The sequence below is a fragment of the Egretta garzetta genome, unplaced genomic scaffold (assembly GCF_000687185.1).
Source record: "Egretta garzetta isolate BGI_Z169 unplaced genomic scaffold, ASM68718v1 scaffold163, whole genome shotgun sequence".
Lineage (NCBI taxonomy): Eukaryota > Metazoa > Chordata > Aves > Pelecaniformes > Ardeidae > Egretta > Egretta garzetta.
The window spans coordinates 7,229,500-7,255,576 of NW_009259308.1; the positions used below are offsets into that span (position 1 = coordinate 7,229,500).

The window sequence follows — 26,077 nt, forward strand, 5'->3', positions numbered from 1 at the left end:
GGGGGTTGGACTAGATGACCACTAGTGGTCCCTTCCAACCCTAAACATTCTATGATTCTATGATTCTATGATTCTATGATTCAGGCAAAGCAGGAGCTGCTCCTCAGCTCAGAGAGCTGTGCTAGTGGGGAAAGGGTTTGTTGTTTGTATAGACGCCCCGATCCATTTCTCTTTCAAGCAGTCATGGGGTGGGCAATTTCGCCTGAAAGTCTAAAAAGTTGCCTAAGGAAAGCAGGATGTTCTCCTTCTTCTCCTAAATAGGATGTAAACTATGGACCATGGAATAGTTCACATTGGAAAAAAAAAAAAAAGCATGCTCATCCCAAGTAACTAGCATGGCTAGCCTATTTGAAGAGCAGTTTTACTGTGCTTTAACAGCGTTAATTCTGACCTCTATTTCTTATTCAGCCACAAGAAGTAGCAGAAGGCAGTCACAAATGCAATCCACGCTCCGAGGTAGTAAAGAGCTATTTGGGACGGTGTGTAAACAAAAGATGCCTGGTAAAATAATGACCAGACTATGCAACTGTACTATCATAAATAATAAAATGACAACTTAATTCAACAAATCCAATAATATAAATAACTAAAGTAACAGGGTCAGTGTAGAAACAGGAAGGTTGCTGTAATACAAAACCATATGTAGTGTAATGAAACCATATCTGTTCAATCAGAACAATAGATGTACATGAAAGCGTAAGAGAAACAGTATTTACAAAAGATATTGTTATTATCTTATCTCAAGTTTACTGTCTCCTGGAAAGCTTGAGAAAACTCTGTCTTCTTCAGGCAGTTGCAAAATTGTCAGTCCATGCAAGTCTTTACCTTGCAAGCTCTGGGCAGCTCTCTTCCGTCTTTGCACACAAGAGCATGTGGGGTTTGTTTGATCTCTGCTTCCAGTCTTGGCAAGCCCTGCCTCTGCCTGAATGAAGCACCACAACAAATAGGTGAGATCTCGAATGGTATTTTTTTGAATGGTTAAACTAATATGTTTAACAGGAGCTGCTGTATGTAGATGTACTATTTTGCCATCTTGCTTGTTCCTAAAAGTTGGTAACTGAATCTCAGAGCAAAACCTGATGTGTCATGAGTGTTTCTGCAGCCTGTTGTACACCCAGAAGCTGTTTATTAGAAATACTGAATTAATATTAATCGAGTTTTTAATTTACAGGATATATTTTGGGGGCTTAAGGCTTACAGGAGACTACAGAAAGCCCTTTGCTTGGCAGCAAGTGTGTCACCAGGTGGGTGAGCACCTTCCACCTGCATCAGTGTCAGTGAGAGCTGAGAGCAGTCGTTCTGCAGAGCCTGGTGTGCTCCTGGAAAGCAGTGCCAGGGCTCAGGCTTGAGGGAATTTGCTTAATTTTTCCCTCTGGCTTTTAAATAAACACATATATGTGGGCATGCTTATATGTGTGTGTATCTATATATCTCATTTGAACACACTGGGGAAGGGAGCTGTGCTTATAGGCGGGAGCTGGAGGGTCTGGAGTAAAACGCTGGATGGGGAGGTGTTGCTAGGAGATGGAGACTCCCATGTCTGGCAAAGTGGCATTTTTATTTTTGGTGTAGATCACACGAAATGGTATTTGACTGTGAAGCAGGATAGAAATCTCTTCCATCTTACGTTCATCTCTGAATGATCTCTCTGTGCCTAGTAGTGTTGCAGCTTATTTAAAACAAATCAGATGTAGGCTGGTGCTGTTCAGCCCAGCTAAGGGCTGTGTGGTTTGCAGTCTCCGGGCTTTTTTTTTTTTTTCCTTCCTTTTTCTTTTTTATTCCCCCCTACTCATTGAGAAATCCTTTGCTTGAGCAGTGGGATATATGTCTCTGTTTAGGGGAGGGCATCCTTGCATGCCTTTGGTTCCTTTGTGGCCAGTTGTTTCTGCTTTTTCAGACACTGTGTGTTAGCAGTTGTTTTTTCTGGCTTTGCACTTATTACATACATCCCGCCAGGGCTTGTTCTCTCTTGCTTTGCTGCTTGTGCCCTTTACTGCACCCCAGTGCCAGCCAGAAGTCAGGTCCCCCCATCCAAGCACCTCCAACCTCCCTGCAGCCAGGGACTAGGTGATGGCATGGGTAAAGCTGCCATGGGGTGCTTTTGCTTGGGGTACTCGGCTCTCCCTGCTGTGCTACCAGGGCTGGATTTACAGTAGAAATTAGGTCTGAATGTTAAAACACTGAAGGTTTTTTGCACCCTTTTTGGGGTGCTGGAGTCCTGGGCACAGGGGCCCCTTGCAGCTCTCACAGAGGCTCATTCTGTGCACTCACATTTTGCTGTTGCTCCTCTCAGGCACCAAACTCCCTTTACTCAGTATGCAAGGGGAATTTTTGGCAATGCAGGTCTAAACAGCAGGATGCTGAAGGGTTGGGAGGGCACCTGGGCAAACCTGGGTGCTGCCTGGCTTCCGTCTCTGTCACCATCCTGAACCTCCAGAAGGGCTCATAGCTGAACATCTTGAGCCACGTCTGACCTGTCAAAGGACTTCAGCTCAGCGTCCTGAACCTCTTGGCCCATTTGGGAAGAGGCTAGGATGCTGTATTTTTCTGTTTCAATGTGATCAAAAAAGACCAAGAACACTCTGCATCTGTTTATACAAAAGCTTAGGTTCTGGGGCATGCCATCCAACCCTTGTAAGTGCCCTAAATCCGTGGATTTTCAGTAGGATTTGCTTTCCCAGTCTGTTTTTGGAGGAGGTAGTTAATGAGATGATGCAGCAGCGGTTAAACTGTGACATGTGATTTTTTTTTTTGGAATATTAGAGAAAAAACATGCATCAGAGGCTTATGCACATTAGATTTGTAACCAAGCAATTTCCATTTATATTATGGAACTGATGTTATTTATCAAACCCCATGTACTGGCCATGAGCAGATCCTAAACTGTTGTGCTACAGCTTTGAATAACTAACCCCCAGAAAAGTTAATTTCCAAAAACAGTCTTGTGATTAGAACATTGTAATATAATGTAACAACAAGCAATATGGAAGTATTATTCCAAAAATGTAGTGCATGTGGGTCCATAGTCTATTATGTTCTGGTTTTGGTATTGAGTGAAAATCTGGACTGTATGGCAGCATATGATGCTCTGGTGGGAATGTGTGCTGAAAACCCTTCCTGAGTCAGAGTGGGGAAGGAGGGTGGTATTTCTTACACTGAAAATAAAATGCGTTAAGCATGCAACATGATAAACGTTCATTTAATGAGGCGGCTGCTGCAAAGAGACTGCTTGCATATGCAAGCACTGGGTGTATACACGCCCTAACCAGCAGTTAGAGAAGGATGCGTTTTCTGAGTGGTTTACTCCTTCTACATGAGAATGAGACTTCTGGATAAGCTTTTTTTTAAGGGCACAAATGAGTAATTAGATTCCTCATCCCATTAGGAGTTAACGGTAATGAATTCCTGTTATTTTTTTACATGCTCTGTGGTCAGGACGATGGTTTATTTGGGGGCTTGGGGGGGTAATTTTTAAAGCAGGTATGTACATAGTCCTTTTTCTGCAATCATGGAATCGATCTTTAACCTTTATCCACAAGTGTGAAGCACAATATGGATTTGAGGTGAGCTACAGGGAAAGGTGGAGGGTATTTCCTCTTTCCATGCAGTCTTACCCTCCTTTTCTTTACAAGCTGTGGGCAATGCAATTCCTGCAGAAACATTGTAGCCTTGAGCTCAGCATCAAATCCTGGAAGATAACTTCTAGCAGTGTGGAGGGAAAAGCAGTGACCCCGTGAGCTGCTTATAGTATTTTTTCAGTGGTGTGCCAAGTATGTTTTCTTTTAGGGCATAATCTGCGAGAGCTGGCAGACCTCCTCTTGGCTTTGCCTAATTAGCTGAGCTGGGAAAGCACTTGCTGATGAGGAGGAGTTTGAATTTTATCCTCACCCTCCAGTTTGGACCAGATATTCCAGGGACTGACTGAGGAAGAATTTAGGATTTGGTCTGTTGCCTGTACAGTAGAATGTAGTAGCCTTTTTTGACCTTGATATGAAATGCTATTTAAAGACCCACGACCTTGCAGAATCAGTCCAGTTTCCTTTGCCCCTTCTGTGTTGCTGCTGTGTATCAAACCATTACTGCAAACAGGGTGGAACGACATGTTCTCCACATCCGTGATGGCCAGGACAAGAATAGGGCTAAAATTAAACCACACACAGATGGTATGAGATGAAGAAATACTTAAAATGAGGCTTGTTGAAGCATCAGAATCTGTTATTTGGACAGGACTGTGGAGTGCAGATGTTCCTGTCTGGGGCAGAGGGATGCTGTGAGGTCAGTCTATCAAGCATCTGCTTCATGTCTTGACCAGGACCTCAGGATTTGGATTCAGCCCACGTGGGATGTTGGGCGAGCTGTTAATGGCTACATACAATTAATGACTGAAGTGCCTGAAGTAGGAGAGACAGAGCTGAGCTGAAGTCTAAAAATCCCCATCCAGTCCTTCCACTTGGCTGCTGCCAATCCCTAATGTTTAGGTGGCTTTTATTTTATTTTTAGTTTTAAGCTCCCCACCTGGGAATCTGCCAACAGTTAGGCCACTCTTATTAACCCAAACTGCTCCATTTTTAACAGCGCTCAGCTGTGAAGTCACGAAGCCCAGCACAACCACACAGGGTGCAGGTATTCCCCTGCACCTTGGTGGATGCATCTTAGTGCTCTGTAGTACCCGCAGTTCAGGGCAGAGCTTTGCTTGGGGGAAATCAGGGATTCTGGTTCCTGTTTCTAGTTGTGTCTATGTATCCTCTTCAATCACCAAATTTAAAGTAATTTTTTAAAAAATTTAGCCCTCTGTCTTTTTAGGTTTCAATTCTCCACCCTCGTAACACATTCCTTCTCCCTACCTGTATCCAAGCGGACATTTTAGACTGGAAACATTTAGATCTGTCCTGAAAAATGTATGTATTTATGGCAGGATGTTACACTTTGTGGCAGGCTGCTAGTATGATGGGTTGGCTGTACCTTTGAGGGATTTGTCCCTGCTGCTGTCTGAGCCTCCCTTGGCCAGGCTGTAACACATAGTCCTATCTGCGTGCGTGTTCTTAATAAGCGTGTTGTTTCAACTGAAATGCCCCTTTCTGGGGCTGGTGCTCTCAGAATCGCTCTCTCCCTCTCTCACCTCGGTGGCAAACTGAGAAAGGTTTCCTTTAGTCAGCTGGGGGAGAGGGGGAGGATTTATGAATTGGAGAAATGCGTTCCTGATGCGGAATAGGCACATTCCGCATTTTATTCCCCGCCCCCCACCTCCCCAATAAAAGCACCATTTGTGTGGCAAATAGCCAAGGGTTTTATGAATACAGCTCTTACTTTCTCCAGCTGTTAGAAACCTTTCTCAAATATGTATTAAAATAAAAAGCCTTGCTAGACACTTTTAGTGCTCATAATTCTGCTATTTTTGGTCTGTGGTGTGGAGCTCTTGCATCAGAAATCTTGGTTTGAGTGGCTTCTTTCAAATATTATGAAATTGAAAAAAAAATCTGGAAGATATATGACTTTAAATAATCTCCCACACTATAAGGATCATCAGGAACTCGATGTGATTATGTCCCTAGATTTGATGCTTCCCTAGCTGTTATGGCTGTGCAATCCTCACTCTGATATTTTATATAGGTTTGCCCTTCCTTCAGAAGCCATTGGGGTGTGTTCTTGAGGAAGTGGCACAGTTGGGATTAGGTATTTTTAATAAATCAACTGCTGGAGAAATGAAAAGATCGTGACCTCAATCCATGCATAGGAATCTCTTACAGGTTTTAAGCAAAGCATTTCAGGTTACATCGCGGGAATGAGCTTTGGTAAGAGACCTGGGAAACCATGGTAACGTTAGGAAGATGGTTGAACTGTGAGTTTGCAGTTTGCATAGTGTGTGTGTGTGAGCAGGGAGAGAGACGGCTCGGGGATTTGTCAGGAAGGCAGGCGAGAGGCAGGGAGATGTGCTTGCTCGCCTGCGCGCTCAGGGGATCGCGGAGGAAAGGGAGCGCTTTTTTTTCCAGGGGGGATGGATTTGGTCAGTTTGCAGTTGTTAGTGATTTTCTGTAAGTATCAGCCCTGTATTACCTGGGCATTTGTGCAGGGATTTTTTGGATACTTCCCTGCTAAGTGGGACTCGTGCCTTGTTCATTCACACAGGAGGGTTATCCTGAGCAGGGAGCACAGGGTGGTACCACCTGAGCACGAGGCATCTTTTCCCTGCCGTGTTTATAGTCCAGCTGTTCCTCTTCCTATAAGCAACCTCACCCATCTCTCTGAACCAAAGTTGGGTAAATTAGGAGTTTGTAATTAGGCAAAGCAAGCAGGCTGCTTGGCTCGTCCCGAATACCTAGATGTAGTATAAAAAAACCAAACAAACCCAAACCACCACCACCACCCCCCAAACCCAAACCCAAAACAACCCACTATTTCTGACAGAGCATAAATCGTGCTTCTGTTTCTGCTGCCCCCAGCAATTGCAAACATCCTTGTGAGAGAGCAGCCAGAGTAATTTTGGATATCCACAGTCAGCAGTGATGGGGGGGATTGCTTTCCTGGAGGAAGGGGCTCAGATGGCACCTGTGTGGCCACGGGCACATCAGGACCCTCCCAGCCATTTTGTGCATCTGTAAGCAAGTGATGTGGCAGCCAGCAGTGAGAGGAAAAAATTTGGGCAAATGTAAAACCTCACCCACTCAGGTTTTGCAGGTGAATCAAGAAAATGTGTCTGGAGGGGGAGCAGAATCTAGTTATATGTCGGTTGTGGTGCCATTAAGATGGAGTGGATGTAAGCTGCAGACATTCACTGAATGATCTCTCATATCTTCCTAGACCCATGCACAGCAAGGAGAGGTGAAACTGAGAGCAAATCTCGCTGAATAAATTTGTATGACATGGCAACAGGATGGCTCGATTTATTTTCAAGAGCCGTAGAGATTTTTCACTTCTGTTGCATTAGCCTGAATCCTACCCAGATCAGAGATAAATAACAGAGCCTCCTAGAGACGGAAAACTAGCCAAAGGGCCATCAGTGCCTTTGCACCTGGATCTACACTCAGAAGTGCAGATTTTTGCTGTCTGGTAGGAAAAAGTGAGTATTCCCCCCCATGATCCTGGGGGATCATCTTGGAGGATGAAAAGTTCAGCGTCTGTAACAGTTGTGCCCAGGCTGCCACGAAACGGATGCGCAGGGGTAATTCCATGATTGGCGTTTTTGTGTGTCTGTGAGATGGAGGCTTGTCCAAGGCTGCAGCAGCATCGTTCATGTAGGTCACCAAACTCAATAAGGCAGCACTGGGAAACGTGCGTGAACTGTTGCACTCATTTGGAGAGAAGGCTTAATTATCTAGAGGCTTTGATGAGAAATAATTGACAATGGCAACTTCTATTAAAGCCTTTAGCAAAGAAGTTCTTGTCCCTCGGCAGCTCTGCCGGAACTTTGTGTGCCCAGGCTTACGCTGGCATCGATGGGGCAAGCTGCCTGGAGTTACCTTGCTTCCATATGAGGGTAAGGCCTCTTACGTGGGCTATAACTGTCCATCAACCAAAGCGGGGTAACACTTTACAGTGCAGCAACCTGACTGTGTGTCAAAGCCCTTAAAGCATGCGTATAAGCTCTGACTTGCAGCCCTCATAAGTCGTATTTCTCTCTAACCCGTGTGTCTTAATGCCGTGTAAAAAATATTAATGAATTAGTCTCACCAAAGGGGCATTACTCATTTTACTGATCAGAAGATAAACCACAAATCACACATAATAAATCACACATAATTAAGGGTGTTTTCCCTGATTCCCAAGCTTCTGAGTTAACCTCTATACAATGCTTTCTTTAATAACTCAGCAGTGTATTTGAAAATAAATGTAAATTTGACCATCCCTGTTAAAAACAAACAACCCCAAACCTCTTCCATGAGAAATAGCAGTCTTTTGGCTGTATTTTGTGTACCTAAGTAACAGCCTCATAACACCAATCATGCTTGCTAAGATGTATGCAGCAGTATTACTAGATAGCTAGGGATATAATTCTTTGCTTAGGCTGTATTGCATGTTAGTGCATCAATTTAATTTCACAGTCTGCTTGATATGACTGCTTTTATAAGCAGGGATATCATTTTACTTGTGTTCTATTGCAAGTTTGTGTATTAGTATAATTTTCCAGTTTCTTCCAATGTACGCTAAAAGCAGTTGACTTTTTCCAGTGGACTTTGGTGTATGTTGTATCAAGAATTTACTGATTAATTTGTGAAGCAGTATATTGCAATAATCCTGCAAATGTTTTCTGACCAACTCATGTGATACAGGACATCATCCCATAGTAGTATTTTTGGCCCATTCTTGTGTGTTGTGATTTTCACAGCTGGCCTTCCCATCAGTTCTTCCTGCTGCCTAGAGATTAGATCTCCTAATCTGTTTTTATCATTTCTGTGAATCAGCCATACTGGTTTTAGCCACTCTGCTCTGCTAAGGCCATGTAGCATTTCCAGTCTGAGGGTGCCCTCTCAGATGTGAGCCTTGGGGCTAGCCCGACCGTGGGAGCCACGCTCGCATCCTCTGCAGAAATCTTTGGAGACCTACTCTCAGATGAGAACGTTAGTTTTTCACAACCCACTTAGGCAGAAATCAAAATGTTTTTGCCAAGTTTGCTGGGCTGGGAGGAAAAATCTGGAATACGCGGATGTAGGTGGAATCTCATGAGCTTCCCTGGCGAGCCCTACACCAGCATCACTGTGCAACCCAGCAGTTGCAGTGACAAATCTTAATCAGTAACAAAATGAATTCTCGTTAAGTCTATTATTGTCATAGCTGGACTGGGCTGGGGAGTCTAACAAGAAGGAAACAACAAATGACTTTGGGTCTTGTAAGTCAGCGTGTGGAAATGGAGCCCTGTGATGTTTCACAGCCATCTGAGTCGCACATGTTCAGCAAAGGTGCTTGTGATTTGGCCGTTATCTCTATACGGGGGGAAAAGTGGGAGATAAATCTGAAGGTTTTTCCAGACGAAAGGAACTTATTGAGTAATACTGAAAACAGATGGCACAGAGCCAAGCTTGGATTTGGCCCTTATTTTGAGCTGAGTTGAAAGAAACCATGGCCAAGGATCAGCTGGAAAACCATTTAACCTTTTCTGAGATTGAGCAGCAGCTTTTGCTGAGGAAGTCTCATTTGAAATACAAGCGTGAGAAAAATCAAGAGAGCAATGACTTAATACAGTGATTGACAGCATGTCATGTAGCACAACCTACAAACTCACCTCCTGAAGGTTATACCATGTATGATGATGTACTCTGAGGTGGAGCTATGAGAGGTTATAGAGGGGAAAAAAAAATGCAGCTTCTGATCCTTTTCACCTATCCTGATACCCTGCCTGTGTCTGAAATTCTCTTTCAGACCCAAACTCTGTTAGGGCAAGTGGAAGTAGAGGGATTAGCTCAACAAATTCACTCATCCTAATATTGAGGCCACTTTTATTTGTTGAATTCCTTGCTGTTTGTTGCATCTTGGTTCTCTAACCTCCAGATCATGCTCTCTGTTCCTTCACTCAACCATACTTTCTGTGAGTCTTTATTCTCAGGTTTTTTATAGAGTGCCCAGTCTGACTCTTTCTTTCTTCTTTTTTTTTTCTTTAACCTGGCTCTTTTCTTCTCTCATCCCATTGCCTGTCTCACCTCCTTTTCCCTTCTTAGGTCTTTTTTCCCCCACTGCTCCCTTGCTTTCCCTCTCCTCTTCCCCTTCTGCCTGTTTCTCTGAAGGACAGCCCCAGACTCTCCTTGTGCCTTACCTTTATCCCTCTAACTTTGCTTCCTTTTCCTCCCAATGTGCTTCCCTCCTTTGATCTCTCAAATCCAGGAAAAAATTAGTTATAACTGTTTATCCTTACAAGTAGTCTTGACTTTCAGCTCCTCTTCCTGCTTTTTTGAGATCATGAAGTCTTAGGTGGATTCATTCCGCTTTCAAGGAGACTTTCTGCTGAGTGGCCTCCTACTCTGGTCCGCATCCCCAGTTCCTGTGAGGAAGAGCTGGGACAGTCCTCTCTGCTGCTGAGCACCTTTTGGGGAGGACGAGTGTGAGAAGTGTGGCTGTAAGTGCCTCTCAAAGACATGTTGGGGACAGGATGGAAAGGAACAAGGAGAAAGTAATTTGAAGCTTGAAGGAACTTGGGCAGTTGGGCCATCATACCTTTCCTAATCCTGTTCTTTTATGTAAAGACATGAGATGAACATAGCTTTCTTGCTGAGCTGGGATGTCTGTGTTGGATATTTCACAGGATGCTTGTGATGACTTTTTGATTAATTGAGGAATTGTATTAATTTCAGTTTTATTCTCTCCATAAATGATGAGTGCTGCTTTTCTTCTTTTCTGAAGTGATTGGAGCTGTACAGATGAGAAATGGTAGATGGGATTATTGGCTAATGGCTATTTTAGCAATTTAAGGCATGTTGGGGCTCTTGTATAGAGAACTCCCTCCAGTCGTTTAAGTGAGCTGATTTTGCTGTACTGTGGCTAAAAGGAAGAAATAGAAATCAGATCCTTCTCACGCTTAGCTGTGCCATGAAATGACTCTGATGGCCAGATCTTTATACTGAATTGCATATGAATTTACCCATTTCCCTTGTCTTGTAGAGTAGCTGTGATGTCCAGGCTGGCTTTGAATTCCACCTCTCTCTTCAGTCTGTAGTAACCAGCCCTTTACATGATGCAGAATACGCTTGGATCTCCATGTGAAGTAGAGGCAATTTTTACTCCTAAGGCAGTCCTGGTGCTTCTTGAGCCCTAGTGAAGAAAACAAGTGGGGGTTTTGTGATACTCATAGCTGGAAGTCCTGAGTCTTTGCTGCTTATTATTCATTTGGAGTCCAATGCTAGCTTTCCTTTTTTTATGAAGGATGAGGCTGGTGACTGTAGGTTTGCTACAGGGCTGTTAGGGGACTCCTGGGAAAAATCCCTCAAGAACTAACCTCAAATCGCATTCTACTCCAGCTGCAAAGCAGAGGTCTTTGGTCTGCCTTCTTTACCATAAACACTGAGCAGTGTCTATCAGGAGAGCTTTCCAAAATAAAAACCCTACCAAACCAGAAGGCATTGCATATGCTATTTCCAGTGGCAAAAGCGAGACTTGTCACTTAATGCATGATTGGAAGGCATTTCAGTACTCAGGATATGCAAACCTGTGGGACACATACTTATGATTGCTTGATATTTCCCAGTTATTTTTAACTGATGTATCATCAGATGCACATCTCTATTCATAAAATGCAGAGTAGCTCAAAGAATAGAGCTCCTAAATTCTTAGTTCAGGCACCATTTTATCAACCTTTGGAATTCAGTAAGAACTAAGAAGAACGTAAGTGTTTGTCTCAAAGAAACTGGAGATGTAAACATCTGCTAGGCTGCCTTTTGCATCTATAGGGAATATGTATGCTTTTTACAGCGGCTCTTGTCTTTGCATAGCACCTAACGCAGAGGGGTTTTGAGCCGCTGCTTGGGATCCCTCGGCGCTATTGCACAGCAGTTAGCTAATAAGGAGACATTGTTCTCTGTAATGTAATGCTATTATTATTTCAAATATTTTGTTAAAGTTCTTTAATCTCTCCTTGTGATCAGCCCCTTCTGCATTTTTAATTATCCATGTTTTAAATGAAGAAATGCTGAAGTATGAAAGATTAGAAAAGGAAACATTCAACATCAAGAAGCCCTTTGCTCAGAGGGGCTTTGAATGGTATTGATTTGTAAGCCAGAGCCTGTGTTTTATCAGCAACGCATATATCAAATAGCGCTGTGCACAACAAATATACTTACAGTTTCTGATAGGAAAAGAGACCCCGTTCTGTGAGGCGCTTCTGCTTGCTGGTTGATGTCAGAGAATGAAAAGAGTGAGTTAAAAAGATTCAGCTCATTTAAAATTTGAGGAAAGCCAGTTTGCTCCTGATCCACAGTGATTCATGAGCTGTCACGCATCAGCGACAGATCCAGCCTGGCTCTAACAAAACGCACGACCTGAGCGACCTTCTAAAAGAGCAGTTCCACTGGGCAGGGTGATGCCAAAAGCACCAGGAGGGGAAGCTGGACTGCAGCTCCAGGAGGGGACAGCCCATTGCATTGCTGTGTAGCAGCAGCAGCAAAGTGTTTGTCCTGGGAAAAGATCAAATGCAGGAATAACTGAGGCTGTTGGCATGGGGGTTATTCAATGCTTGCTCCAGCATGGCCTCAGCCATCACCCAAGGGAGAGAGGGCATTGCTATGGGGTCTGCAGGCTGCCTTGGGACTGTGTTCAAAGGACGAGCCAGGTCTGGAGAGCAGGTTCAGCTAGAGCAACCTTAAGCAGTTCTACTGTGCCCTCAGGCTGGGGATTTCATCCATGCCTTATAGAGACCAGGTTTACATTCAGATATAACTGGTGAGATTGGCTCTGTCCTTGCTCTGTTATTTTCCTGCCTAACATGGCTGTACAGAGTACAAAGGACAGCAAGCTGTGATGTTTTTCTGATGGATTTTGCTTCATTTTATCATAAAACAACAGCTGATCAATTTAAGCCAAGCTTTACTATGACAGGTCTAAACCAAAATGAAATCCTGCTACCCTTCTGTACAGGTTCGTCTTATGTTAAACTCTGGCATTTGTCCCAAGTACAGGCCCTCCTGTTCCTGATGTGTTCAATGATGGTAGGCAACAACTACCGGCACCTCCAGCTGGGTGGGAGCGCGCTTCTAACTCAGATGGGCACTTATAAGAAAGATGGGGAAAGGCTTTTTAGTAAGGCCTGTAGCGATAGGACAAGGGGTAACGGTTTAAAACTAAAAGAGGGTAGATTCAGACTAGACATAAGGAAGAAATCTTTTACAATGAGGGTGGTGAAACACTGGAACGGGTTGCCCAGAGAGGCGGTAGATGCCCCATCCCTGGAAACATTCAAGGTCAGGTTGGGCAGGGCTCTGAGCACCCTGATCCAATTAAAGGTGTCCCTGCTCACTGCAGCGGGGTTGGACTAGATGACCCTTAAAGGTCCCTTCCAACCCAAACTATTCTATGATAGCCATGTATTTTGGGCTCCATTTAACTTCTTTCTGTCCTTCAGAACAGCAGTGTTGAAACAGGGGAGGAAAGGATACAGATGGGACTATTTGTAGTATGTTGAAGAAACCAGGTAGTGTGTAAATAGCAGCTTTGATCAAACTTTGAGCTGAGTATTGCTCATGAAGCCCAACACAAACACCCCTACTCCAGCTGGAAGGATGTGTCCCTGTGTCCTGCTGGCTGTTTGTCCATGCAGCACACTCTCCATCTACTCTTTCTCACCTCAGGCCAGGAGTAATTGCAGTTATTTCACAGGCAGCACCATCCAATGGGTTCTCTTAAACACACAGCAGGGATGGGCCTGATCTGACTAAGATAGTTGAGTAGGTACATTCTTCCCACATTAAAGCCAATTACCTTTGGATCGGTATGAGTGAGGGCAAAATTTAGCCCAGTTTGTCTTTGTGAATTGGTTCATGTTTGCTGAGATTGAGTCTCATGTCTTTCCTTGAGGCAGAGGCTCCTGTATGTGTGAAGGCCAGGCTCACATGGAGCCATTAGAGCAGGGGAAGGGCTTTGATCTCAAAATTGCACCATTTGAAATTGCAGATGAAAAAAAGGAATTAATAAAACAGCAAGCAAACCTGCAAGTGAATTGTTTCAGCTTCACCCAGAGCAGGCTCAGTCCCAGTGCCCCTGAAATGGGAGCACGACTCCAGCAGGAGCCTTGCATTACCCCAAGGGTACTGAGATGCAAAGCTCCTTATAGCCATGTTGCAGCAAGAGTAAAGCTGTGACACCTTTGGGAGGGGGAGATGCCAGCAGAGGCAGAGGGTAGCTCGATTAGCTGTGGCTGCGACTGCAGCACGGCTCTTGGAGAGCGGTGGTGGTAGGGAGCTGGGAGCCAGAGCAGGAGGCTTTGGAGGAGCAGGTCTGCACAGCCTCCATCACTTTCGCCCCAAGCTGGATGTGTGCTGCAGAGCCGCTTCAGCATGGCGTGGTGCCCAGGCAAATTCGGCTCACTTTGCACCATAACGCCGCTCTGCAGCTTCCAGACCAGACCTGACTTGCACCCTGCCAGCTCCGAGCAGGAGTGGAGCAGCCTGAGCCTGGTGAATAGACGTGCCCTGAGGATATGTCTACATTGCAGTGCAGAGGTGAGACCTGGGCTTGGTGAGACAGACCTGAGCTAGCTCTTGGGAGCCGCAGGGCTGCGATGCACTGGGGGCATGTGGTGTGTGTGTCTCTGGGCTCTGGGAAGGGGGTGCAGAGGAGGAGGGAGATTTCTAGCCTCAGTAAGTCTCGTGACACTTTTGGAGACTGAGGCTGGGTGGTGGAAGGACCTTATGGGCTGGCATGTGATGTGCTCGCCAGTGGAATGGCCATTATGTACAGATCACGCAGGAAAATCATGACCAGTAGCACTGGGGAGTGGACAAAGTGGTAGTGCCAGAGTTTGGATAAAATACATTGCCATCTTCCTTAGGATGCATGAACCTCAGAGTTTGAGGATCCTCAGCCCCGTACCCTGGCACTGGGACAGGCCCCTACCCTTCAATCAGGTGGTTCATCTGGAAACCAAAACCATCTCTGCAGGGTGTGAGATGAGACAAGGGGTGCAGCATTTGCTGGGTGCCCAGCTGCAGGGCAGGGGTCCACGGGCATGTATGATGGGCCAATTCAAGCACCTGTGGCTGCAGGTTATGCTAGTGTTCTATGCTCCATATGCATGAAGACATATAGCAAAAAAAGAATGAAAACAGTAGAAACGGGTAACACTAGCTTCTAGTGAGAAGAATACAAAGAGATAGGCATTTCCACTTCTTTCAGCCCATGAAATTTTAGGGTTATTTTCCCTTCTACATTCCTTATGTTCTCATTGCAAGCCATATTTCTGTATTTGTTAAGTGCCAGGCTAGTTTCTACCAATTTTCTCTCTACCCCCTGCTGCATCTCTTGTAATCCATGAAGAAAGCTCTTCTGTTTGAATTCACCAGGTTGGCTTGTGACAATCTACCCAAACTTCCCCTCAGAAGCAGGAGGGCAGCCCTGCATGGGATCCGTGCCACCCCCTGAAGAGGCGGCTGTATCAATATGAGCCATTTTGGTTCACTTTACAGTCAAATGAAGAGAAATAGGCACTTCCTACCCTATGGCAGCCTTCTCTTAGAAATCTGATAGACTGGCACTTCAAGTAAACATTTTCTTTCCACTGATTGGAAACAGATTTTAGATGTCTCCAGCAGATGTTATCCTCTGAAGGAGTCCCACCTCCTGAATCTGCACTGCCATGTGGTTGCTTATTCCTGAAATCATACATTACAGAGACAAAAAAAAAGAGGTAGAGAAAGAAATTATCAGAAGAAGCTTTATTAACTCAAATCACAGGTGATTTTCAGCAAGATCTTGTGAAATAAAATCCAGTGTGAGCCAGCAGTTTAAAGCTAGAAGGGTGGCTGCAGCCCCTGGAAGAGGAGCAGAGATCTTCCTCAGCACCTCCCAGCATCTGTGAGGCTCCCCTGCTCTCAACACTGAGCACTAGATGGCATCCAAGGGGGGAATTTGGGCTCCTGAATGCAGTCCTGGGCTCTGAAATTATAATTGCAGGTGGATCCAAAAATGAGGATCCCATCTGGATGGGGAAAAATACCAAAGGGCCAAGGAGGTGGACTTTTCCGAGCTCCTGCTGCCATCCTGTTGGGGTACAGCTCACTCTGAGGTCTGCTCCACTGTCTCAGCCAAGAGCTGGGCCATGGCGGCAGGGGTATGAAGAGCAAAGGCATCGTGCACAAGTCAAGGTGCATTAAAGCCTGTGTGGCTGCATTCACCCATATCCTCTTCTTCAGCTGAATGCTGCCAGTCTTGTGGGTGCTTGGATGCGCAGCACAGGGCATACGTTGCTGTCTGTTCACATGACATCCCTTGGTGACCCCTAAGGTGCGCAGGCTGGGGGCAGCTGCAGGTGCCTGGAAATGCAGCTGCTCTGAGCTGGAAAACATTTCCTAATGAAGGAATTACCTTTGCTTCATTCACCTTATTTTCTAAATAAGCCAAGTTGTCCCTAGGCCATTAATGGGCTTTGGAAGGCAGCAGAAGCACCACAAGAGATGGCTTCTTGCTTGGGTGATTTTTTTTCCTCCTCTTTACCTTGAAGGTGTCTTTCAGCTGGCATTGGGTGAATCATAGAACCATTTTGCTGGAAAAGACTTAAGATCAGAGAGTCCAACCATACCTGTCTACTACTAAACCGGGTCACTAATGAGGTCAGCATCTCTCCCTGTCCCACGTCTGTGCCCTCCTGGAATGGAGTGTTCAACTTCAGCTCCAGGCAGGATTAGACCCCCAGCTTGGGTATCAAAATCTCTCAAATAAACGATGGCCACGAACAAGCTCCTTGGGAGAAGCAGCTGTGCTTGGCCCTGTGGCTTAGCCCTGATTTGGTATGTGGGGCTGTGAGCAAGCACCCAAGCTGGGTCTCAAAGACACTGATGTGTATGGCACGGAGCCGCACGCAAAGGTGTGAGGAGCCAGACGGGATGCCAAAATGAGTAAGTGGCCGTGGGTGGCTGCCTGGAGGTGCAGGAGCCATGGGAGGAACATGACACTCCCTTCCCACCTTGTTTGCACGCTGCAAGTGACTTTGAGTTTATCAGCTTAATGAGTGCTGTGCAATTACCAGTATCATTTGCATGTGCCCTGTCTCTGGTTAGGAAAATGCCAAGTTACAGGTCCCAGTGCATGCTGGACGTAACTTTATGCCTGTCTCTCCTGAGCCTTTTCGTGCTCTCCCTAGACGAGCAAAGGGGTCTCGGGGCTGCAGCATCCCACCTGGCACTGCCTGGGCTGCCCGCAGGCAGCAGCAGGCAGGAGCTGCCCTGACCTTATCAGGGAGCAAGCATCTGCCGTCGGCAGCACCCCACCTCGCCGCCCCCACAGCCCTGTGAGGGAGAAGGGATAGGGGCAGGCACTTGATTCCCCAGCTTGCTTAATCACAGGTATTCACTCCTGGGCGTAAATTTGTCTTGCGATTCGCGTGACAGGCGGGGAAGGAGCTGTCGGGGTTCAACGGTTGCTTCACTGCCTGGAGGTCTGGCACCAAAAGGGGCTGGGCCTCATCACCGCCCAGAAAAGATTTTCCCTCTGAAACACCTTTGTGCTGACGCTTTCTTTTTTTTGTTTTGTTTTCCCCGCTTTGTGTTTTTCTGGTGTGAATACAGCTCCAGGCTGGGATGGCAGGAGAGCTTTATCGAGGTTCGGTTGGAGTTTGAAATAGTTTTCTTCCCAAAAGTATATGTACCTACAAGAAATAGCTTCAACCCAAGCCCTGGGTAGCCCAGAGTTACTACAGACTGCTGTTTGTGTGCCCGTTTCTTTTACCTGCAATTACGGGGAAATTGCCATCATGTAAGCAGTGGGCTGTATGAATAGCTTTATTATTTGTTATTATTAGACCTAGATGTGTGTTTTTCTTGCGATCATATCTGCACAAGAAGGCACAGTAATAATAGCCTTTTGGACTGGCCAGGTTTAATTTCTGTGGACTGTGAAACTCTTGATTATTGCTTGCTTTTAAAATCAATGTTATTAAGCCGACAGTCGCAGCAGAGAGACCTCTGCGTTGTCCAGCTGAGTTCTTGTAAGGGCAGGTGGTCATGTTCTGCTTGCTCTCCTTGGCTGGCATCCACACGAGGGTCTCTTGGCACAGCCTGGTGCCAAGCTGTTTTAGGAAGCAAGATTCCCCTTTTATGGAATTTTTTTTTTCATGTGAATTTAAGTACTGCGCTCATTTGCACTTTTCTTTTTCTGTTTTGGTCTGTTCTGTCTCCCACCTTCAGGTAGGGTGTGTAATATAGAGGCAACAGCTTCTCAACTTGTGACAGCAAGGTGCTATCGGGGTATGGAAAACATGACCAAGAATGGATCAAGAAATAGGAAAAGATCGTGTTTTCTCTTTGAGGCCCATTATCAGGAGCTTTTCATCAAAATAACACCCCGTGACCTACCAGTATTTTTTGGGCTGCTTATTGAGTGCTTGTGCCCATGTGGACACAATGGCACCCAGGCTGGCAGTCTCTGAAAAGATGATGAAAACAAAACCGAATTGAAACGGTGCATTGTCAGACTTGTGCGATTTGTGCTTTTGGCATTGGGTTTGTTGCCCCAGGAGTCACCTGGTGGTTGGTATTTTGCTCTGCTTCCTGAGCAGGTGGTGGTACGAGGCTTGGCTAAAAGCAAGAGGGCGGTAAAGGTGGGTGTGTGGCTGGAGAAAGGCGGGCAGCAGAGGACAGATAAAATGAGAACTCAAAATGCGTCATTTGTGGGCGTCTTTTTCTTTCATTTTTGAATCTTGGTATTTCAAAACAGTCTCAGGGTTTGGAAACAGAAGGATTTTGACATTTAGTGTTTGATGTTGGCAGCAGTGGATAAAGGGGCCCGTGACGGAGCACACGAGCTGTTTGTGATCTATTGTGCAACAGCTGCTAGTGAACCTGTGTCTTTGTGTGTTTAAAGTGTATTTCCTGACATTTACTGGCAATTTTAAAGAGATTTACTCTTTGCTATTTCATAATCCCTGCTTCAGAGCAAATTTGCAGATTTTGAAGATCAGAAGAGGCCATTAATGCCACAGTCTGAGACTCTGGATAACTCAAGCCACCAAACTTCATCCTCTCCTGTACTGAGCCAAATACTTTGAGTTCAGTCTCCTATAAAGGCACAATATGAAGGTGGAAAGATCAAGCACTAATCCAATGGTTTGTTCCAAGATCTGATCATTATCACTATTTAAAATAAAATGGGTAACTTCTCATTTTAATTTGTCTGCCTTTGGCTAGAACAAGAATTTGTACCCAAACATTCATATAAAAGCAAATATTTCTTTAGCCCTTTCAAAATAAGGCAACAGATAGGCTAGGTATATATTGCAGTGAATCTGTGTACAGAGAAAATAGAATAGCATCCTTCCAGTGGGTTAGATACTGTGATCTGCAGGTAGCTTGCATGCATTTGTAAAGTCATTTGAGCTGTATTAAGGTCAATATCATAACTTGAACATGATTTCTTCTAGTGGCTTTTCTTCTTTATAGGCATTTCTTCAGCATTTTGAAATCCAATGTCCCAAGCAAAATTAAACTGGCACAGGAAAGTGAAGTGGGAAGGGAGGGTTGTGCACTTAAGGGAAAAAAAAAAGGCATTTAACTGGAAATGTGTGTGACAAATGGGAGTGGGCCTGGCTTGACCCCTTCTGGCTATTAAGAGGCTATATTGCAAGATAATTTGGGAAAATATTGTAGCTAGAGAGAGGGTGTGAACCAAATGGTTCATACAGAGTCAGTAATTTGAGTGCTGCAGTTTTGTAATGTGCTGCTAACCCAAACCGTGGTTCCCACCACTCCTGAATTTTTGGGCCTGGCTTTTATCACAGTATCAAACAGCCTATGTGAAAGTAGTCAGAAGACAAACGGAGGAGAAAATCCTTTTCAGAGCTATAAAACCATCTTCTGTTGTAAGGAGCCTGATTGTTTTTGGCAAGGCTTTCAAAGAAAAAAGTGTCGAGATGCTCTCGATGAATAGGATCATTAATATATTAGGTATGTATTATGTAAATCTGTACTTCAGTGGAGTGCTAGATAAGATAAATGGGAGCAAAGAGCAGGCTTTGAAGGCTGTTGGTGAGATTTCTGTGTGTGTGCTGTGCCCCTTGAAGGCTTGGTACATCACTCACAGCCCACGGGACATTGAGGTCCTGCAGCTCCCTCCTGCTCCTGGGCTGCTCAAGGGGCTGCTGCAGCATCACCAACTAAATTTTGTCAATCTGTGGCACAACCTTGCTCAGGCCTCAGCACCACAGAGTTATACCTGAAAAACCTCTTTTCTCCCCATTTTGTTGCGAGGGGTTCCTTCGCAGTTTCAGTGCAGATGGAGGAAACTTCCTCTGTGGCAGAACTTGGTTCGGCAGCCCCTTTACGCCTCCCTGGACATTGTGTAGCATGGAGGGATTGAGGCATGGATGGCCAGGGTTACAGCAAACCCAATTTGTGTGCTGCAGCAAATATTTGGGGAGGGTCCAGCTTGGCCCCTGCAAACACATTTAAATACTTGAGGAGCACTGACAATGAATTATCGAGATAGAGACTTGAGAGCAGATAAGCCCAGGGACTCATGCATTGTATACAAATACATGGCCTGACCCTCGCATCTCATGTGAGGCAGCAGCGATGTTGGAGCTCTCCCCTGGCGCATCTCCATTTGCATGTCATATAGTTGTGCAAGACAGGATTGATACGGGGACCCCCACACATGGGGCCATGTGCTTCATTTTTTCTTGCATTGCTTCATCTCTTGACAAACCCCACCATTGCTCCATATATATTTTACTTCAAGTTGCCTTTCAAAAGCCTCTCCCTGCTTCTCTACTTATGCGCCCAGACCCCTCCAGTATCAACCCATCAGAGCAGCATCTTGGCTCGTGTTCAGAAGATGCAAGCCCATGCACACCACCTTCAAGGCTGCTCCTTGGCTGAGAATCACCTTTCCTGCTGCCCCACGGTGCCGGTGGCCAGCCATGCACCTGCCCTGTCAGCGCCCGTGTTCATCATCAGGGGCTTCACACTTTGAAGGCGATGCCAAAAGCTGTGGGGTGGCCCATGAAATGGTTTGGTCTAGACATGGAAAAAGATTTTTTTTTTCCTTTCACTTTTCATTTAGATGCTGAGTACTTTCAGCCAGGTTATTGAGATAGCCTGTGACGAGAAATCAGTCCAGACTGAAAAAATGTAGGTGTACCTGTTTACATTATAAACCACAAATGTTTGTATCCAGCAACAAACATCTGGGAAGTGTCCAGACCAGACGTTACAAATGTGTTAACTACCCCAAGTTAACCAGTAATCAATTCGGGGCTAAAAACTCGAATGTGGACCTTTCCTCTGAGACTGCTGTTTATAACGGGGCTTTCATTTAGATCCTGACCTAGAAGCGTAATTAAACCATGGCACATTCTTGACTTTCAAACAAACTTCTGGGAGCTTGCCAGTGCAAAGCACAGGCCCAGATTTTACCCGGGTTGAAACGGGGCGGCGATGTACCACCTCTTTCATTAACTGTTGTTGACAGTGAAAATGCCTGCCCGGTAGAAATTGTGAATTATACAGACAGCCCTTTAAGGCTCTGCTAATAAACACATGAAAGGATTTGAGGGAAGCGTATAAAAATACTGGTCTATTGAAATCCTTTTTAATGCCACCAGTTGGGGAGAAGGTGTATTATTCAGGGCTGGAATTTCTATAATTAACGTGCGTCTTTCATAATTAAGACACTGCTTTTAATTTTTGCAGTCCGAGTTTGCTCCAATTTCTCCGTCACTACTCGGCTGTATCGCCAGGCAATGGGAAACCACGGCCATGACCTGCTGGAGCGGCTTTGGTGGAGGTGAGGGGTTTGGGTTTTCCAAGCAAATGCTAAGGAAGGGCAGTAGGTGGTGCTGTTATTCTCTTTTTTGAGGACAGAAACGGCAGACTGAAGACAGAGGCACAACTACGGCTGTACACAAGGTGTTACCAGTCCCTAGTGCCCCCAAGTCATAAATCAGGCTCCTTCGAATCGTGGGATTTCAGAAAATCTTCGGATTAAATCAAAAGGCGTCTTTTTCTACAGCTTGTGCGTTTTGATCTTTCAGATAAGATTTGGAGGTCACACTTTCAAGCTTTTTGTCGTAACCATGTCATTTGAAATTTATCTTTTTTTTTTTTCTTCTTTGTAATAATGCAAAGTGGAATCCTCTAATCTCAGGAGCCAGCAAGATTTAGAGGAACTAAATTAAATTAAGGAGAAACACCAGGATTGTGAAATTTGGCAGTAATACAGAAGCTGATTTCAAAAGAGACTGGACTTGAAGGTTGTTGGCAAATCAAATGCATCTGACCCCGAGTGATCTGGGATGCCAGGAATGGGTCCGTGACCACAGAGCTTCCTACCCTGTGGGTCACCGAGGCACGTGCTTGAGGGATGACCCTTCTGGCCTGCATCGGTCTGGATACCCAATTTCCTGAAGAGCAGCAAATGCTGTATCAGGGTATTTATCAGCAAATTTTTTTAAATGACATGAAGGTTTTTGAGGCCTGATTCTTCTCAGTAGCGCTGGAGAGGGCAGAATTTGTCCCCTTTTGAATTTCACTTTTATTTGCCTCTCTCTGCAAGGACAGATCTAAGTCCAGCCTTAGCAAACATTTCCTAACAGGGCAGCAATGATTGTGCAGATTGGACAACCCGGTGCCAGCGAAGGTGGCCGGTGTGTGAAAACAGGCAGGGGATGTGGCAGCTCTCCTGCCCTTAACCTCCTCCCACCTTGGGGTGGGCTTGGCAATGCCCCCAGCTCCCTCCCACGGCTCACAGCCCCTCTCATGGTGTTTTCTCCAGCAGCAGCTGATGGTGCTAAAAATAGTCTTGAACACAGTAGTGGTGGTTCAGCTTTGGACTTCCCAGAAGTTTACTGGTATTCTGGCCTCGTGACTCCAGTTTAGGCCACCTGATGTGCAGCATGTAACTTTGCTCTGATTTCCCCATTTGGTGGGGAACAATCTCAGATAAAATATGGATAACAATCAGCGGACTGAACACAGCTTACTTTCTTATTTTAGGCTTGCTATAGACATGGTCATTAAAGGCTCTAAGAAATACAATAGGCAGGGCCTGGTCCTTCCCTGCTGCATGGCCCCTCTCCAGAAGGGTTGCTGCCAAATCCTCCCCATGATGGAAAAGCAAAGTTGTTCCTATATAAAACCCCGCTGTAGGTCTTGAGGGGGCAGCGGTGGTTTGACGCTGGGCTGTGCATCAAAATGAGTGTGCAACCACACACACTTCAGACATCAAACTGCCCTGCAACATCGTTCTTGTTTGCAGCACATTGGGAGGAGCAGGAGAGGTTCTCCACACTTGCAAGCGGGGCAGCCAGGAGTACTGGGGCCGCATCCTGCATGGCCGAGGAGCAGCCCCAGGAGCACGGGGTCCATTGCTGGCGAAGGAAAGTGCTGCTTGCCAGGCTGTCCCTGCACCCCAGCAGTGATGCTGGACTAAAGAAACGCATCGTAGGGACTAACTAAAGTTGTGCTGGGACAAGGGGAGTGGGATAGGGTAAGTGGGGCTGTAGGGGCAGGCTACAGATCCATTCCCTGCTCCAAAAAATAGTTTTTACATTAAATGTAATGTGTGGGATAAACTACTTCCATGAACCTCAGAGCAGAAACTGGAGCTGCCCCCCTTCCCTTCTCTCTCCCCAAACCCACCCAGTGTACCAGATAGAAACACGAGCTCTTGAAAGACTCCTCTTTCCCCAACCTGGACCTTGGACATGCTCTTCTATGGATGACTGAGAAAAAGTAAAAACAAGAACTATTTTACTTTACTACTTTTTTTTTTTTTTTGACAGAAGTGATACCCTTTGGCCTGCATCATGATGACCGGTCATGCTGAATGAGGAAGAGCTTCTCTCTTAAAATTTTAAATTGTTGCCATGTAATTAGCAGGTTTACATACAGTCGTGTCCCACAGATACAAAGGTGCAAGGGGCAGCATCCAGTTCCTGCCCCTTTTCCTGTTACAGGAGTAGTCTTGGAGAGATTATTCTCTTAAAATGACAAAATGGAATGAATAAAACACAATTCCTGTTTTCATATTGTTGGGTTCTGAAATAGCCCAGTTAATGTTTAAATCTGGGCAAGAACAAGTGTTACTGCAAATATTTTATCTTCCCATAGATTATATCAGTGCTGCATTCCTTGTTCACTGGCGTATGGGAAATGGGAAAGTGGTGAAAATGTTGTGAAATCGGTCTCCAAAGATGTGAGGCAAAATTCACTGATGACATAAATGCAATTGGTTCAGTTAATTTGTGTCAAGAAAAAACCCTTCAGTCCATAGTGGGAATTTAGAATCTGACTGACAGGAAAAACTGAGCCCTAAATGGATAGCTGTTGCATGGTGTATTCAATAATTGCATTTATGAATAAACAATTAATTATTACTAATGAATCTCTCGCATGTTATTGAGAAAGGCACAGAAGCTGGGTTTTGGTGCTGCTGCCTTACCCATTGTCAAATGTGAACTGCAGAATTGCAGCAGCTGCTCCCTTAAGAAACTGTCCAAGATTCAGACTTACTTGTGCCCCCATGGCTTGCATCAATTAACAGTACAATCTTTTTGTTATGAAAATGCACACGGTAGTAGCCTGAGGGGTCTTGTAAATGCAAATATAAAACTGTAATTTCAGTTTCCCTTTAAGTACAAGAAAGGCTGTTTTGTTTGTTTATTTGCTGTTACAATGACAGGTCTCTTTTTTTTTCTTTTTTTTTCTTTTTTTTTTTTCTCCTTCTTTCCTCACTTTAAACTCAAAACTGAATTTAACCCAGGGAATTTGAATAAGGATCATTTTCAATCAGCAGATTTGAGGATGGAGGGACGCTGAAGCCAGCTGCCGAAAGCCGTGGGCTCTTCTCACAAGGGCCAGGCTCTGACCGGTGCGGGGAAGGGTGGATGGTTGGCCCTGCAGTGGAGGTGGTGAGCTGGGCTGGGCAGCATGCCCACAGCTGATGTGGGCTGGCCCCCTCAGCTGGGGGAGAACTCCCACGTGAGGATTCTTTCCGCTCACTTAAGGCATCCGAGGAGCCTAAATTAGGCACCCACACCTCTGCCATGGCCAGGGGAAAGAGAGAGAGACCTTGATATGTGTCCTCCAGAGGCAGCTTGGCCTCCAGTTGGGTGACTGTCACCATGGGGCACCATTTTGGGCCAAAACTGATGGGTTTGTCCTTAGTCCCATGGGGCAATAGGGAGCAAAGGAGCCATCTTCTCACAAGTGAGGTGGGAGATGGCGCCTGTGCGCATGTCACTGAGGTGTAATGAAAGGATTGGAGGAAAGTTCAAGATCTCCTTTTTCTCCTTTCTTTTTATACTGCACATATACAAGTAAAATATGAAAACAGCCATTTTGTTTTCTTCCTCTCAGGCTGGCCCAAATATGCCCAGGTATGTGTCTAAACACATTCCTGGAAAACCTGCCCTTGCTGAGGCGCAATCTCTAGTACTTGGGTTGTAGTCTGCTGCTCTGCGAAAAGCAGCAGGGAAGTGTGTCCTCGCTGGGGGGTCCTACCTGCCCTCCCTGCCTGCCTGCCTCCACAGGCAGCAAAATACCAGGGACCCAGCAGGATATGCGCCTCTGTGCAGGATTTGGCCCGGCAATGGTTTGCCAGCACACAGACGGAAGGCTGAGGTCAGATACAAGACCAAAAAAAAAAGAGAAGTGGTTAGATGCTGTCCTGAGCAGTTTCCTTTGGTACCATGCGCTCGTTCCCACTGTCAGTGCCCCCAGCTGCCCTGCTTGGAGCTGCTAGCATCGCTATCCTGCCAGCCCGGGTTCCTGGGCAGCCTTTCATTTAATTCCTTCATGATTTTTAATTAGACCAAAAGGGGTGATTAACCAACATAAGAATCCCTCACCCAACTCCGAACGCTCTTGTTACAATCAGTTTATGAAGGTGGCGTTGCTGGTGCAGGAGGGCAAAGCTGCTACGGTTTGGTGGTGGTACCGGGTGGGCGGGTGGCCTGGCCAAACCCAGCCTTCAGCCCCGAGCAGGCAAGGCAGGATCCGACCCTGCCAGGGTGGCCCAACTGGGGTCTGCCAGGCGCCAGGGTCTGTGGGTGCAACACACACCGCATCCCCTGGAAAAGGGGAGGGAAGTCTCAGCCCATGGAGCAGAGTTGGAGAGCAGGAAGAAAACCCAGGAGAAAAAATGTTTAAAGTTATCTGCCACCAGTTTTCTCCCCTACACACCATTACCACCTTTTAGAAGCCCTCCAGCCCTGGTTCGGCTGGTTGTTTTCCTTCCCCCGTCCCTCTCCCATTGCACTCGTCTCTTTTTTTTGTGAACGCTAGAGGCTGCCTCCTGGTCTGTGAAAAAACTTTTAGTTCCTGAGTCTTTTTTTTTTTTTTTTAACTTCCCTCAGGAAAAAAATGTGGAGTTAATTATCTATGTAAAATGTCAGATGCAGGAAAGGGGCTGTGCTTACTTGGATATCCCATCCGAGGCGAAGTGACTGATTTTT

At 45.6% G+C, this 26,077-nt stretch overlaps 2 protein-coding genes across 2 annotated transcripts in view; one reads left to right on the forward strand and one right to left on the reverse strand.

The window, feature by feature from the left end:
* PRKAA2 (protein kinase AMP-activated catalytic subunit alpha 2) overlaps positions 1–24,747 on the reverse strand; it is a 47,913-nt gene extending 23,166 nt beyond the window's left edge. The window contains exon 1 of the mRNA XM_035891757.1: positions 24,624–24,747. Within this exon, the coding sequence (XP_035747650.1) occupies positions 24,624–24,747 (124 nt within the window). The remainder of the gene's footprint in view (positions 1–24,623) is intronic.
* Positions 24,748–24,842: 95 nt separating this feature from the next.
* PLPP3 (phospholipid phosphatase 3) overlaps positions 24,843–26,077 on the forward strand; it is a 45,891-nt gene continuing 44,656 nt past the window's right edge. Inside the window, exon 1 of the mRNA XM_035891758.1 lies at positions 24,843–24,851. Coding sequence (XP_035747651.1) covers positions 24,843–24,851 — 9 coding nt within the window. The remainder of the gene's footprint in view (positions 24,852–26,077) is intronic.